We start from the raw sequence: 14,419 nt of genomic DNA, 5'->3' as shown, positions 1-14,419 counted from the left end.
TGTTAAATAGCTCTAAATGGTGCTGTTTGTTACTATTGTGGAATATTTACAAACCAAAAAATAATGGAACTATATTTTCTGTTCTGTAAGATCTAAAAAAAATAAATAAATAAAAAAAACGCTATATTTGACAAATATTGAGATTTTTACTTTCAATTTTCTGATACTTTTGTTGTAGTAGTTGTATTATAGGAATTCAGGCACTACCTCAAAATCATATGAATTGTAATTCCCAGCTCTGCTCCCAGTTTCTAAGGGTTAAATGCTTTGTGTAGAACTGAGGCCGCGTTGCATTTTATGCCACTAGCACACATACAATAGCCGTTATTTCCGAAGCAAAAGAACAGCTATTTCCCTTCTGAACTGGACTTCACAGCTAAATTGAATGACTTTGATTTGTGCACAGTACTTTGTTGTGAGAAACATGGCACATTTAGCTGGTATAACCAAGCCCTTACATATTGCACACAGCGGTCCATCTGCTCATCACTGTTGACGGCTGTTTCATCAGAATGCCTCGGCTGCTCTACCCCTTGCGTTCCCAGCGTGTTATTTGCACTGGTTTTCACCACGTTTGTTATTACAGGCTTTCACCTGACCGTGGTCAGTCTATACTTGGAGGTAGCAGTGTGAGGATTCGCCCAGTATTAGTGAAGGCTTTTCTCCTTTATTCCTGTCATTGCTTGTAATTAAGTGTCACAGGAATAATATACGTACCATTTTATTATGCACATTAATTTGTATAAAGGGGCGCTGAAGATCAAAATGGCTTTTGAAGGGAATGGAAGATGAACATCACTGAAGAGGCTTGACATGAGGCAGGCTGCCCAATTCATAAGGCGAATTAATCCTGTTAATTATTTAAACCTTTACTAATAGGTTGGCAAGCTTCTCAGTCTTGTTATCTCAGCTACACTATATGTACAAAAGTATTGGGACACCTGCCTTATTCTGGAATCATTACTTAATGTTCCTGCAATTTTATTCAGCATCTATTCATCCATCCACCCAACCAATCATCTGTCTATCCTGTTCCATCCAGCCACACAGCCAACTAACATTTTTCCCAATGACCCCATCAAGAGTGTTAAAGAGTTTATCCTGCTTTAGTTTTTTTTTTTTAGACACTAATGGTTCTCCTTTCCAGGCAAAGCTACTAAATTCTACAGTTATCATTGCTATGAACTTAAAAATATTGGACGTATCAGCATCATTCTGACAAAATAACGTGCTAAAAAAAAGTTCATGGTAATCTGCTTAAAATAAAAAAAAAGCTATTTGCACATCTGTGTCTGCAATGGGTTTCATTTAGAGCATTTTATTGTGTTTTCTTAGCCTGTTAAAAATATCCTTTTTTAAGCATATCAAGATATCATCAGTGCTTAAAGAACACTTAACCAACTGTACATTTCATTACAGAGTGTGTACAAAGTCCTGTTACACTGTGATGTGCAGAAAGTTGAGTAGAAATCACTGTACTTTGCATGATAGAGTATTTGAAAGATAAACTGAAAGCAGAGGCATTTCTGAGTGGAGAAGGGACAGAATATTGTGTTTAATGGTACCAGTGTGCTGGAACGACCATTTCTGCTAGGTCTAATATATTCATTCTAAAAACAGGGGTGTCGGGTTGCTTTTCAGAGGAGTTCTCCTGGCCACGTCAAACGTCTTTAGGTACTTACGCCACATGTACAGCCTCTAAAAGAGGATCCAGCTCAGTTTTACTGAACGTGAAATGCTGGTGGAGCAATGGAGACTTCAGAAGGGGAAACTTAAAGCTCAGTAGCTCATTCACTCATAGTAAAACCAATGGAACAAAGGAGTGAGGTTTTTTGACTAAGCGCACTCTCTCTCTCTCTCTGACTGAACATAACCTGGAATCGGATTCATCCTCATTAAAAGCAGACCTCATCACACCCGCCCAGTTTAAAATTATTGTTGCACATGCTCGGTGCAATTACCAGATTCTCACCAGAGAGGGCCTTAAATCCCAAAACTTACTATTAGCTTTAAGAATCTTCTGCATGTCAAATTACTATACCATAATTATTCTACAATTATTTTACCATATCGACCAGCTCTGGTTTCTTGCAACTTATAGTATCTGAATGCATTCACTAGTAGGGGTGTCTAAAAACATTTGGAGGTATAGTGTGTGTTCTGATATGGTCAGACTGGAGAGTACAGAAATCTTTAGTAGACTTGGGTGGTCTCAGGTTCAAAGCAGAATTTATGAGGGATAGTTTCACACTCCTAAAAAAAATAAATGTACCTCAGATGTTTTTTGCTCAATAACACACAAGAACCACTTTTGATTCTTCTTTTGAGAAATGTCTTTGGCAGAATCTCCACCTTATAGGTTTAAAAGACTCTAGATTACAAAATTTTAAAAATATTCTGTATGTAAATAAAAGTGGTTCTTGAATTTCCGGTTCTAGACTTTTAATGATTGTCTTGCCCACCAAGGATCACAAAATACATAACTAGAAACAGGATTTAAATGGTACTGTCCTGTTCTATAGAATTGAACGATTTGAACTACTTATAAACACAGAAAGATGTTTTGTAGACTAATATTCAGGGAAATGCAGACAACCAGTGTCAAACATCAAATGCTCTGCTGTGTTTACATGTTGTGCTTCTGTGAGAACATCATTCCGTGTTGAACAGCAGTGTGTAAGTGTTGCCATAGTGATAAGGTTGTGATGTCTTGTGCTTGTGTGTCAGGAAAGGTTAGGAAAATTGCGGTCTTCAGCTCCAGTGAGGTTCTATTGGCCGTGATGGTGCACGGCCATTAACAGTGATCGAATTCTATTGTCTCTATTGAAGAACATTGTAGTATTTTATTTTGCCACCTACCGTTTACTACCATAATGTGTAGCCAGTTGTTTAATATTTAACACTGGTGCAGGCACACATTCAAGTTGTAAGTGTGTAAAATAGGTTAATATATATTTAACGTCTGTATGACACTTTTTTTAAAGAACCCTGACAGAGAGATAACATTGCTGTTTTCCAGTTATAACATTATTTCAACTCAATAAATGCAGCACACTGAGTGCTCCATACTGCGTCAAGCCAGTGAAGGGTCTGTTATCAATGATTTGTTTGCATTGAAGATGTTCCTGTGTAGAAGGTGAGAACATTTCATGGAGTCTAGATTATTTATTATTCAGTGTTTTCAGTTCTCATCAAACTCCCACATGGGTAAGTTGTACAGTTATGATGTACAGAGCTGAGTCAGACTACTCAGAGTGAAAAAAAAAAAAAGTTTCCTTTTAAATACATAAATTTCATATATATTTTAAGTCATGGGTTGTATATTATAGTTTTGTGGTTAAGTTTTGATTTTATTGTAATGTAATAATGATGAAATGCTGCATGGTGCACTGTGTCAATAAGATATTGAACAATTAATGTAATGCTAGTGCGCCAGTGTGTGTATCTGAGTTAGAAATAAAATTTTTAATTTTTTAGAGCACTGTGCATTCAGTGTTTGACTACCTTAAAATCTAGTTGAACTACCACGATATTCAGCTATGACATATCTACAACTGTCATGAAATTAGTCCTATCCACCTGAAACAATATGGAGTTCCAACATTATTATGACACATTCAAGCTTCTGTCAATTTCCTGAAGGGTTTGCATGGACAATTTTCTGTTGGATATTTCAAGACTTCAACAAGTCTGATGATTCTGAAACACAGAAATCATTGGTGTGAAGGTGGAAAAGGCCTTTAGGCTTCTCCAAACAATGCAAAACAATGCATCTAAACTGGAACTGCTCACATAAAAAGAGTTTTTAATTAGTTAATATGATATGGCTTTTAAATGAATCAATAAATCAAAAAGTAATTAACAGGTTAGTCAATCAATTTGCTGCAGCCTCAGAGCGAACTACATTTACATCAAATTAGTATTAAAATGATGTTCATGGGAGGAAGGTGTGGGCAGAAAGGATGACAGAAAGACAAGAGGTGTGAAGATAGTGACGGGAGGGATGAATTTAAATGTTCATGTCTGACTGATGCTGTGTTTACTGCTGGGTTTTGTAGGGACATTTCAAGGTGAATGTCGGTTATCAAATGAAAATGAGAATTATTGATGTCTGCTTTACAAGAGTTTTAGTCACATTTTTGTGGTCTGTGCTTTTAGAGCACATGTGTCAAACACAAGGCCCGCGGGCCAAATGTGGCCCGCCACGTCTTTTTATGTGGCCCGCGAGAGCTTGTAAAATCTTAGTGTCTATAATAAATAGGTCAGAAGCGTTCTTTGACCAAAAAATACATTTCCCACAATGCTTGTCGATTGTATTACCCGCAAAGTTACGGCTTACTGCCACTACACGGCAGTGTAGTCATTGATGTGGAAACCCTGCCGGAGGGAAGGTGTAACTTCGCGGGTGGAATTGAGACATGTTTATCCCGTAATATCCAGAAAAAGAAAAGTTGATGCAGACGGACGGCTGTGCTTCAAGGCGAAAGACCGGTATGCCTTTTGTGTTACTGACCAAAATAAACGCTTTTTAGAAGAGATATAAATTATGTGTAAATATTTATAAGACAATAGCTGATAAAATCTGTTTTAATGAGGTTAATAAACATCACTGTGACATCGCTAGTCGCAGTTTCACCTCAGCAAAGGACGAGGAGGTGAATCACTTATCTAACCAGCCTTTACTGATTTCTGCCCGCAATAACCCTTTCAATAACCTCCAATAGCCTTTAATAGTCTCCAGTAGCCTTCAACAGTCTAACCTTGCAGCCGTGGTGTGTTCTAAACTCCGTAGTTATAAACATCCTGAGGTTAGCAGCGCGCTAACTGACCTGTTTATAATGTAATCCGAGCAGTGACTCCGGGATGGCTGCTCTAAACTGCTGCTGTTAGCTGCTTGGGCTGAAATATGAACTGTAGAGAGCTGTATTATCCGGTTAGTGGGGTTATTTTATTTCATACACAGAAGAACTTAAAATCCTGTAGCCCGTGGCTGGGCTGTAGCTCTGACTCAGTAAAGACTGTGGGCTTGTGCTGCTGCAGCTCCCACTAGTGGTTGGATGAGGAAATGCTAAATCTGTCACAGCTCACAATTTTTGATTTTATATTTATTAAGCCTCTTTTCAGTATCAAACGTTTTGATCAAAGTTAATATAACTTGTATTTTATGTCATTTCTATTCACTTGTATAGTTTCGTTCTTGATTGATGGAGTTTTTGGATTTCATAACAGGATTTATGTTAATAGAGCAACAAGCAAACATTTTTTCCATGCAACTGTAATATTTGATTGAATAAATAATATATTGAGAGTTATTTAACATTAAGGAGTAATTACATTCATTTACATATATTACATTTGGTTACATTTTCTTATATTTATAAGTTACATCTGGCCCTCGGAGGACAGCCAATATGCCAATGTGGCCCTCGGCCAAAATGAGTTTGACACCCCTGTTTTAGAGGAATCCAGGGGTTTGCACAGTAGCTTAGTTTTTAGGATCGGGTTTGGCAGTTTCTTTTATTGTTAAATATTACTTGTGTTTGCTTTCATTTGTTCTGTAAGAATGATCATCACTGGACTTCTGCAAGTTCAGTGGTTTTTGAAACCCTGTTTTTTATATATAAATATAAAAAAACCCTGTTCCATTAAATTGCGTGAAGTGTCCAGTTTGGCTCATAACATTCATCATAATATTGTACCGCAAAATTGGACCTAGGGCTTTAGTTACAACCATAAATCACCAAAAATGACAAAGTAAAATATTATTAAGCTAGTTAAGTGTGACCTTGTCGTATTTCTTTCTAGCACTGTTTTTTTAACCACTGGCAATGGTGGTAAAGAAAAACTCCCTCACACTAAGGAAGTGACCTTGGGAGGAGCCAGGTTTCTGGATAGTGGTGTTAAAAGTCTTTTCCTATATATTTTATGCACTTAGGAGATTTTGCGACCACGATTGAAGTCCATATTGCTATTTTGCAGATGAATGAGGAACTGAAGGATCCTGTGATCTGGCAAAATATTGATCATATGGTCTGAGCAGCTGTCAGTATTGGCTATTGCTGATTGTATATTTGTGACAATTGCTCTGACAAATCTCTTTTCGTTGGTTTTAAATGAGGCCCTTTGAGCCTCAGTGCTGCTGCTGTTGTTTTCCATTTCTGAAACTGACTGGTTTGTTGGCACTATTAATGTTATTCACATTAGCGATGCATTTATGACTTCCACAGGGCCTAAAGTGACATCTCTTGAAATTGGTCCATCCCACCTGAAATTAAATTGTGATTATTTCTTTCGAGAGGAAATCTAGCTCTAAATGCATTAACAGATTTTATATGGTATGCAACAGATTGATCTCTGCTCAACCTCTTTCTCCAAATCCCTTAGTGCCATGTGGAAAAAGAAAATACTTTGCTTTGCCTATTGAAGAAGTACAGGCTAAGCACATCCGGCCACGTACTGTGAAAAGTGTTTTGAAAAGTCTTCTGTCCTGTTCCTGAAGGCCATGCCAGTTGGAAATATTTTTTTTTCTATATTTGACTGAATACACAGGGAAGCAATCCTACTTGAATGATTTTCTGTCTTAATTTCTTTTTTTAAGCAGATCTTACTAAGGAAAGAAGAGGTTGAAGGTGTAAAAGACCTTTTAGTTTCCTTCCCACTCAAACATGACACATTTGAACTGCTCATAAACAAACAGCTAACGGCTCATAAAAAAGGAAGACAACATAAACATGCCTTGCCAACAGCGCCTAAAATTAATCTATGTGACAAGACATTTAAATCAATCGATTAATCAAAAAAAATAATTAACAGATTAGTCAGTCAGTTTGTGGCAGCCTCAGAGCAGACTTCATCAGATTAGACAGGCATTTAATTAGTATTCAAATGGATATGAATGTTCATGGGAAGAGGATGTGGGCAGGAATGGTGAGAGAAAGAAAAGAGGTGTGTGTGTGTGAAGAGAGAGTAGAGAAGAGAGATCTTAATTGTGATGTCTCGCTGGTGCTGTGTACACTGCTGTGTTTTGTTTCTTCCTTTTTTCATGGACACCTGCAATTCAAGGTGAATGGCAGTAATCAAAAGAAAATAAGCGTGACTGATTTCAGGTTTACAGTTTTTTACAGTCGAATGTTTGATGCCTGCAGAATAAACCCCTGGCTATGACGTGCAAACACAGCGTTGATTATTTGACATTTTCTTCTCTTAAACTGTAATAATGACCGAGGCATGATGAAGTAAAATGATATCGTTTTTTTCTGATTTTAAAATCAGTCTACTTTCTTGGTCTCATTGGCGGATGTGATGAGGACTGAGGTTTCTGTGGCTGCCAAGAACATCACTGTGAACGTAGGGGTTAGCAGAAACCTACTCGTCTGCCCCTTTTGCTGTGTCATTTACTAGTCATTTCCTCTGTATGTCAGTGCAGTGCAGTCACGTATCCGAGCTGATTCAGTCTGGGCTGAAGTCTGAAAGTATGCTAAATATCAAATATGGTAACTTGTGCCCTAAGTTAAGTCTGCCCTACAAATTGTGCTTTATAGATGAAGACACAAACATGAGCTCCAATTGGGGTCTGCCTGCATTGGCTAAATATCCTTTTATGAGTCATAGCAGTGTGCTAGCATAGTGAATAACACCATGAAGGCAGGAACAGGAACCCACCTCTTGTGGCATCAACATTCACTTGGATTCAGTGGCCAATGTGATGTAATTGTGGAATAAACAAACAAGTGCAGATGTCGTGCAAGGCTTTGCTTGTCTTGTGTCTGTAAAAGTTGGTTGAAAACCCTACGCAACAATGCCTTTGATTGGACATAAAAAGAGGCGTGCAGTTATGAAGTGTACACATTAGGCAAAGGTGCATTTTGCTTCATGCTGTGCTCACAAGCTTCGTTTCGCAGTGGGTATGCGGTAGTCGTCTGAATGCTACCATTGTAAACCAGTTTTCACAAGACAAATAGCATCACCACACTGATTAAAATTGTACTGATAAAACACAGATAATACCATAATTATTATTATTATTATTTGTGTTATGCAATTTGCTCCCTAATGTACCTGAAAGAAATGAACCAACCCACTTACTAAGGGTCCTGTTTTAGCGATGCATAGATAAGCCGTCAATCGCACACTTGCGGCTTGGTTTAGGATGTATCATGAGGATGCAAAAAAACATGCCTTCTGCGGCATGCAGTTATTCACACAAAAATGCATGCAGTAATTCTCTTTATAAATCATGGGTTTGTTTTGGGCGTAAAGTGAAATAAACCAATCGCCAACTTGCGCTCTGTGGATTGGTATCTTAACGGTGCAGCGCTTCTGTGCTTCTTAGGTGCATGAGCATATCAATTATGAGAATAGCCCTTCTTTTATTTAATAATCTGTATTATTTAGTGTGTGTGTGTGTGTGTGTGTGTGTGCAAGCTGAGGGTGTATGCCTGCTAAGCACCTGCCTAGCTAAGATTGCTGTAGTTGTCTGACGGTGGACTGTTGTCGGAGTTTTAAACAGTCAGTGGCGCACCTGTGTTTTCTGCTGCCAAGATAGCATTGCGCCAGAACTTTACCTGAACACACCTCACTTACACACCCCCACATCAGCATAAATATATTCACAACCTCTGAAGCTAATTAAATGGCACAGGCGCAAGGCGTGAAAATAGACTCTTCGCAGGGTTTAAAATGGGGTCAACTTACTAATGCTTCTGACACCAGGTAGACACTTGGTAGACGAGAACAAGTGCATGTCTTCTTCTCTGATATGCAGAAATGCCGCTACAGTTTTAACTGCCACTAATGCAGCATTGCAAGGCATCTTTCTTGCTCGGAGGAAAGTGCTGGATCTACAGGTCCGATACATCAGAAGCCCCAGTCAGGATCTGGCTGCTGATGTCAAAGCAGAATGCCCCAGGATTTAAACTGGCGATCCTCAGGCCTCAGTGTCAACAACTTACTCTTCTAAACCACTAGAAGCCCGGCTTAATCATTCTTGTAAATGTATAAAATAATAAGGATTTCTGTGAGACTCTCTGGAGCTCTTAAATGGAGTTACAACTGTGTGGTTCACTGCAGTTATATTAGCAAACAAGCTTCTACACTTGTACGCTGAATATTGGGGTTCAAATGCCTAGCAAAAGCCAGCAGTTTTTGGCTGCCTCGGGGGAAACTCTCAGCACTATGTTTGGATTGAGAACACAATTGCACTGTCTCTCTTGATTAGAGTGATTGCGATATGCTGTAAATTAAATTAGGTTTAATTTGCGTTCAAATTGCCCCTTGTTTCTTTTGGGTCCCTGTCTCAAATAATGCTGTGCACTGGGCTGGAAGAAAGAGAAAAAGACAAAGCTCTCTGTGAGCTATTCAGCTGGAACTCAAAGAGTTTGGTGTAACAGCTTTGGATGTTAGCTTATAGTTGCAATTATGTTCTCCTTTATCTGATACAACTCAAGACTGTCCAACTTAGGTCTGACTTGTATCAAATATATTGCTCTGTTTCGCCTGATCTGGGCAAACTGGGCACACCTGCAGTTGTCTTGGGTAGCTTATCTGCATCACATGATTCATTAAACTTTCTGACTGTTGCTGTTGTTTTTGATCATGGTTGAATGTAAACTGCATCATTTGATGTTTTATGTCATTATCAGTGGTTGTTAGCTTGGCTTTGTTATAATGTTCACTTCTGTACTCTTCTGAGTGATTTACTCGCAAAAGGTGTATCCAGTAGTGGTGTTAAAAGCTTTAGTCTGTTTACTTTATGACTTTATGTTTTACAGTTTTACAGTATATTTTTACATTCTATATTGAGTTCAACACTGGCTTTAATGAGTGTCTGCAGCCATGCACAAACTCCATAATTCCATTTACTTGTTGAACAAAAAAGTGCAGGGTCATGTGACCACAGAGCTTCATGCAGGGTTGCTGTAGTAACTTACTTACAAATATGATCTGATCATCTCACATTAGAGCAATTTTAGCCCATCGCATAAATTTTGGCTGAAATTATACAAACAAATGCATTCCTGATCGATTTTTAAATTTCCTAAATTAACCTTGCTTAAAGGTGGGAATTTAGAGCTTGGAATTAAGTATTTTTGACTTCTGCATTTATGATGTACAAAGTGACACATTAAAACTGTTACCTAGTCATCACAATTTGGCCCAAATAAAAGTTACAGGCTGTGTCCCAATTGCACATTAATAGGATATATAGTAACTCATTTTTGAGCAATCTGTAACATACAGTGGTTTATATTTATGCGCACTAATAATTTTGTTTTTGTTTTTTTTATGCTTTCAGAAACTTTGATAGCAAAATATAAATACTGATTTCATTTATTAAGGGACAAAATCTATTCAAACCAACCTGGCCATATGTAAAAAAAAAAAAAAAAAAAAGCCCCCTAAATCTAATAACTTGGCTGTGCCACCCTTGGCAGCAAAAACTGCAATCAAGCATTGGCAATAACTGGCAAAAAGTCTTTCACATCCCTGTGGAGGAATTTTGGCCCACTATTTTATGCAGAATTGTTTTAATTCAGCCACAAATACTTTGTCATGGCACTGCAGATAAAAGTGGAAAAGTTATACTTTGAGTGTATTTAGATATCCGTTGTACATACTTGGAAATGCTGGGATAGTTAAGTTATTTAAACATTTTTAAAGATTTTTGTGTACTAACCTGCCAAACTACCATTTCAACTTTTATTGTTAGTATAGACTATATCTTTTTTATACTGTGTTCTAAAGAGTAGGCTATAGTCGAGTCGAGGTAGGTTTGGTCCTTGAATGTACTGTCCTGATTGTACTTGTACTGTCCTGTACTGTACACTTTTTCTTTACTCTACATGTTGTATGTGTGCAGTGAATCGTGAGTCTATGAGGGCCATGAAGAATACATCAGTCACGTCCTTCAGATTGCTCCAAACGTCAACTGCATTTCTGACTGTATACAGTACGGATCTACACTGTACACAGGTCATTTATTTTGGGACAGCCTTCAATTGCATTGCAGCCAAGACATGCAGCCCATCTTGGCTGCAGCTTAGGCTTTGGAACACAACTATCTTTTTATTGTGCTGTGGGCAATTGGAAAGCAGCCTTAGATTTTCACGCTTGCCCGTTTTAATTGCTTCCAACCCATCAACTTCTAGAACTGCCTGTTCACTTGATGCCTAATATATCCACCTCCCGACAGCTTCCAATGAAAGCAGATAATCAATGTTCTTCCCATCACCTTTTTTGGCCTGTTTTGGCTGATCGCTGTATAGTCCCACAGGCATTCATGTAGCTCCTGAAATCCACTTCCTTTTCAATCAAGCCTCCCCCCTGCAGCTTTCCCTCTCTGTCAAAGCTAAAAAACGACTTCCTGTGCTTCCAGCAGGAGAGCAGGCTTTGCTGCTTGCACACATTTTGGATTCGGGATATATATATATATATATTGACGTATGACATCTATGTGTTTATTAGCAAGACCCTCATTAATTAATGTCTCTCTCTGTCTCTTGTGCATATAATTAACATTAAGCATTAAATGTCTGTAATCGAAAGATGTTCAGCTTCCTTTGATGTATTTTTTCTGTGATCCCTGGTAAGAACATATTATACTGTCATGAGAAGTGCCACCCTTGCTTTCCACACAGCAACCATCAATTTTTTCAGTCATTAGACTAATGAGATGCCCGTAACAGCAGGCCATTCCTCGAAGCCTTCTCCAAGAGATCAAAAGGGAATTTTAGTAAGGCCATGAATATTCAGATGAGCTGCTGGCAGGAGTGGGTGAGGTTAGGAAATGAGGAAATGGTCAGGGGTTACTAAAACGTGGATCTGACAACCCATGATTAACTGCTGAAATTGGTTTGCTCTGGCCTGGTTTATGTGATTAAATCCATATTTATATTATATAACAAGTGTTTTACCTTACCTTTAATATTCTCCTCGTTCTCTAACACATCACCCGTTTTTAAATTTTAATCACCTTTGAGGTCCAAATAGAAGATCCTGACCCCTGCAGACCTTGCCAGTCTTAAAACAGCATATTAAATACGATATTAGGTGATTAGCTTTTGTTCTTTTTCTTCTTTGAAGTAAGGGCAGAAGCTAAGTTCAGTATCAAGCCAGTCAAGAGTGGTGCTTTTGGGCTGATTAGTGCAGGTCCGTTGATGGCAGAATATTCAAATTGTTCCAGCTGGCTCAACGGGCACAGGTCTCTGAACTTTTCTGCCTCTTGCCGTTCTCTCCTGATTGTAAGCATTGATTGCAGTACGCCAATTACATGCTTTAGGAAGACACACCTCGTCATTACTTAAGAAAATCTGTATGTAAAAGATGTAAAATTTTTTCGTGCTCTGTTTTAGTTAGAAAGAAAATACTGTATTATGTTTCTATTTTAAAGCAAGAATCTGTAGGTTTCGGGAATATAGTGACCTCTCTGGTGAGAATCTGTAATTGCGCAGAGCATGTGGAAGAGTACTTTTAATGCAGATTGTTGAGAGTAAATTGTCTTCAATTCTGTTGTGTTTTTGACTATATTGTTTTGTTTATTTTGTTAGTTTTTGGAATACTGTCATGTAGTAATGATTAGTTAAAGTAATTGTATTATAAAGATTTGTCGTCTCTGAATTTCATTGTCGACTAATTGTTGGTTTGTACAAAGTGCTGGGGACAGAAACCCAGTAGTGGTGGGTTAAGGGCTGATCTCTCACTCAGTTCACACTCAGCTTGGACACCAAAAGTGCTCAAACCCCACAGATAACATACTGTATTTTCTCACTTAATATCAGCACATTCCATATTGAAATGTCTTCTGGCTTTTTAAAAAAGGGAATTCAAATCCTGCATTTAGCTCTTTTTATCTTTGTGAAGTGATATAGAAAGCTAGGAGCTGTTCCCACAGCAGTAGTAAGTGATTTTTCAAAACAGATTAATGAACCACCAAAAGAAACATTAGTTGCAGTCCTACTGTCAAAATGTAGAGTGCAATTACATCCATCTCTCTCACACACACACACACACAAACACACACACACAAACACACACAGACATATACACATACACAATACATATATAAAACATTACAGCAATAGTCATGCCACTACACTTAGACTTACATACCATTATTTATATAATAAGATACAACACTTTATTGTATCCTGTGTCTTTATATTTGTATGATTTGTGTAAATTATATAAATGTTTCTATTCTTTTAGCTGCATACTCTGGGTCAGAGAATAACACAATTTCAATTCTCAGTTTGGCCTGTACATATTGCATTTTTGGCACAGATAAAGTCTTTAAGAGTTTTTCTTTTAAATTCTTTCCTTTAAAGACTGCTGCTTTTGGCATTACATTCCGCAATCTTATTCACAGTTAATGTATAATATTGTGTGTTCTGTTTCTGTTATTAGCAGAAGAACCAGAGACGGGCAGAGCAGTGGCGACTGAGGAAGAGGATGAAGATTGGGGTGATGTCCCCGACTACAGCGCTCTGAAACTCAACACAGAGCAGGTGCACCTGTTCTCCAGCTCACCAGCAGGCAAGTGATACCGAGTTAAACCGGTGTTCTCCATTTCTTTGTTTTTCATTTCCAGCCTTGACATCTAATCAAGTGTAATCCGATTTAAAATTTGTCGCAGCTCCAAAGTAATTTGGTTGAAATTACCTAGGCATTTTTTTTGGCAAGGAATTGGATTGAGGTGGCATGTCCTTGTCTGCCTTGTAATCTCCTAGCTTGTGATTTTGTGAACCGTGAGAAAATATACGGTGTGTGTTTGGCATCTTTTCAGACGAGGAGTTGCCGCCAATTAAACACGGGGAAGCAGTCACAGACAGACGCAGCAACTTCCAGCCTCATTTAGCCCCTGTAGTGACACCTAAACAGGTATGAATCATATCTTAGTCTGTTAGTAAGTTCCCTTTTTCCTAGCCTGTCTGTCAGTCTGTCTTTTTTTCTGTCTGTATCCCTGTCTGGCTAGCTGTCGTTCTTAATATGCTTATTTTTCATATATATTTCACTCAGCAAATATTTTATTAGAAACGCCTGAACACCTACTCATTCATGCAATTATTTTACCAGTCAGTCAAGTGGCAGAAGTGCAGTGCAGTGCATAAAATCATGCAGATATGGCGCAGCAGCTTTCGCACTATATGGCGCACTTAAAATCCTTTAATTTCCCAAAAATGATCAGTGTGCCTTAATATCCGACGTGCCTTATATATAAATTTTACCTGACGGGTATTATGGAGGAGTGAAGCCATTCCGCTGAAGTACAGTGTTATAAAGGAGTTTAATTTTAGTTCTCCAGCAGTATTAGCATTAGCCCCTAACCGCAGGGCTAGCTCTTTGGCAGTTCAGAGGTGATTATTATCTGCCTGTAGTCTGCTGAGAACCCCAGCTAGCACTGCCGGAGCAGCATTAGCATTAT

At 38.3% G+C, this 14,419-nt stretch overlaps 1 protein-coding gene across 3 annotated transcripts in view; it reads left to right on the top strand.

Moving 5' to 3' along the window:
* impact (impact RWD domain protein) overlaps window positions 1-14,419 on the top strand; it is a 67,802-nt gene that overhangs the window by 16,665 nt on the left and 36,718 nt on the right. For 2 of the 3 annotated variants that reach the window (XM_007246166.4, XM_007246164.4), the window contains exons 6-7: window positions 13,402-13,530; window positions 13,781-13,875. In XM_007246166.4, coding sequence (XP_007246228.2) covers window positions 13,402-13,530; window positions 13,781-13,875 — 224 coding nt within the window. The remainder of the gene's footprint in view (window positions 1-13,401; window positions 13,531-13,780; window positions 13,876-14,419) is intronic. The other variant, XM_049465845.1, reaches the window with a different exon arrangement.

Source organism: Astyanax mexicanus, chromosome 16 (genome assembly GCF_023375975.1).
Source record: "Astyanax mexicanus isolate ESR-SI-001 chromosome 16, AstMex3_surface, whole genome shotgun sequence".
NCBI classification, from domain to species: domain Eukaryota; kingdom Metazoa; phylum Chordata; class Actinopteri; order Characiformes; family Acestrorhamphidae; genus Astyanax; species Astyanax mexicanus.
Note: the sequence above shows the minus strand (reverse complement) of the source record. Positions and strands in the feature narration are given on the sequence as shown.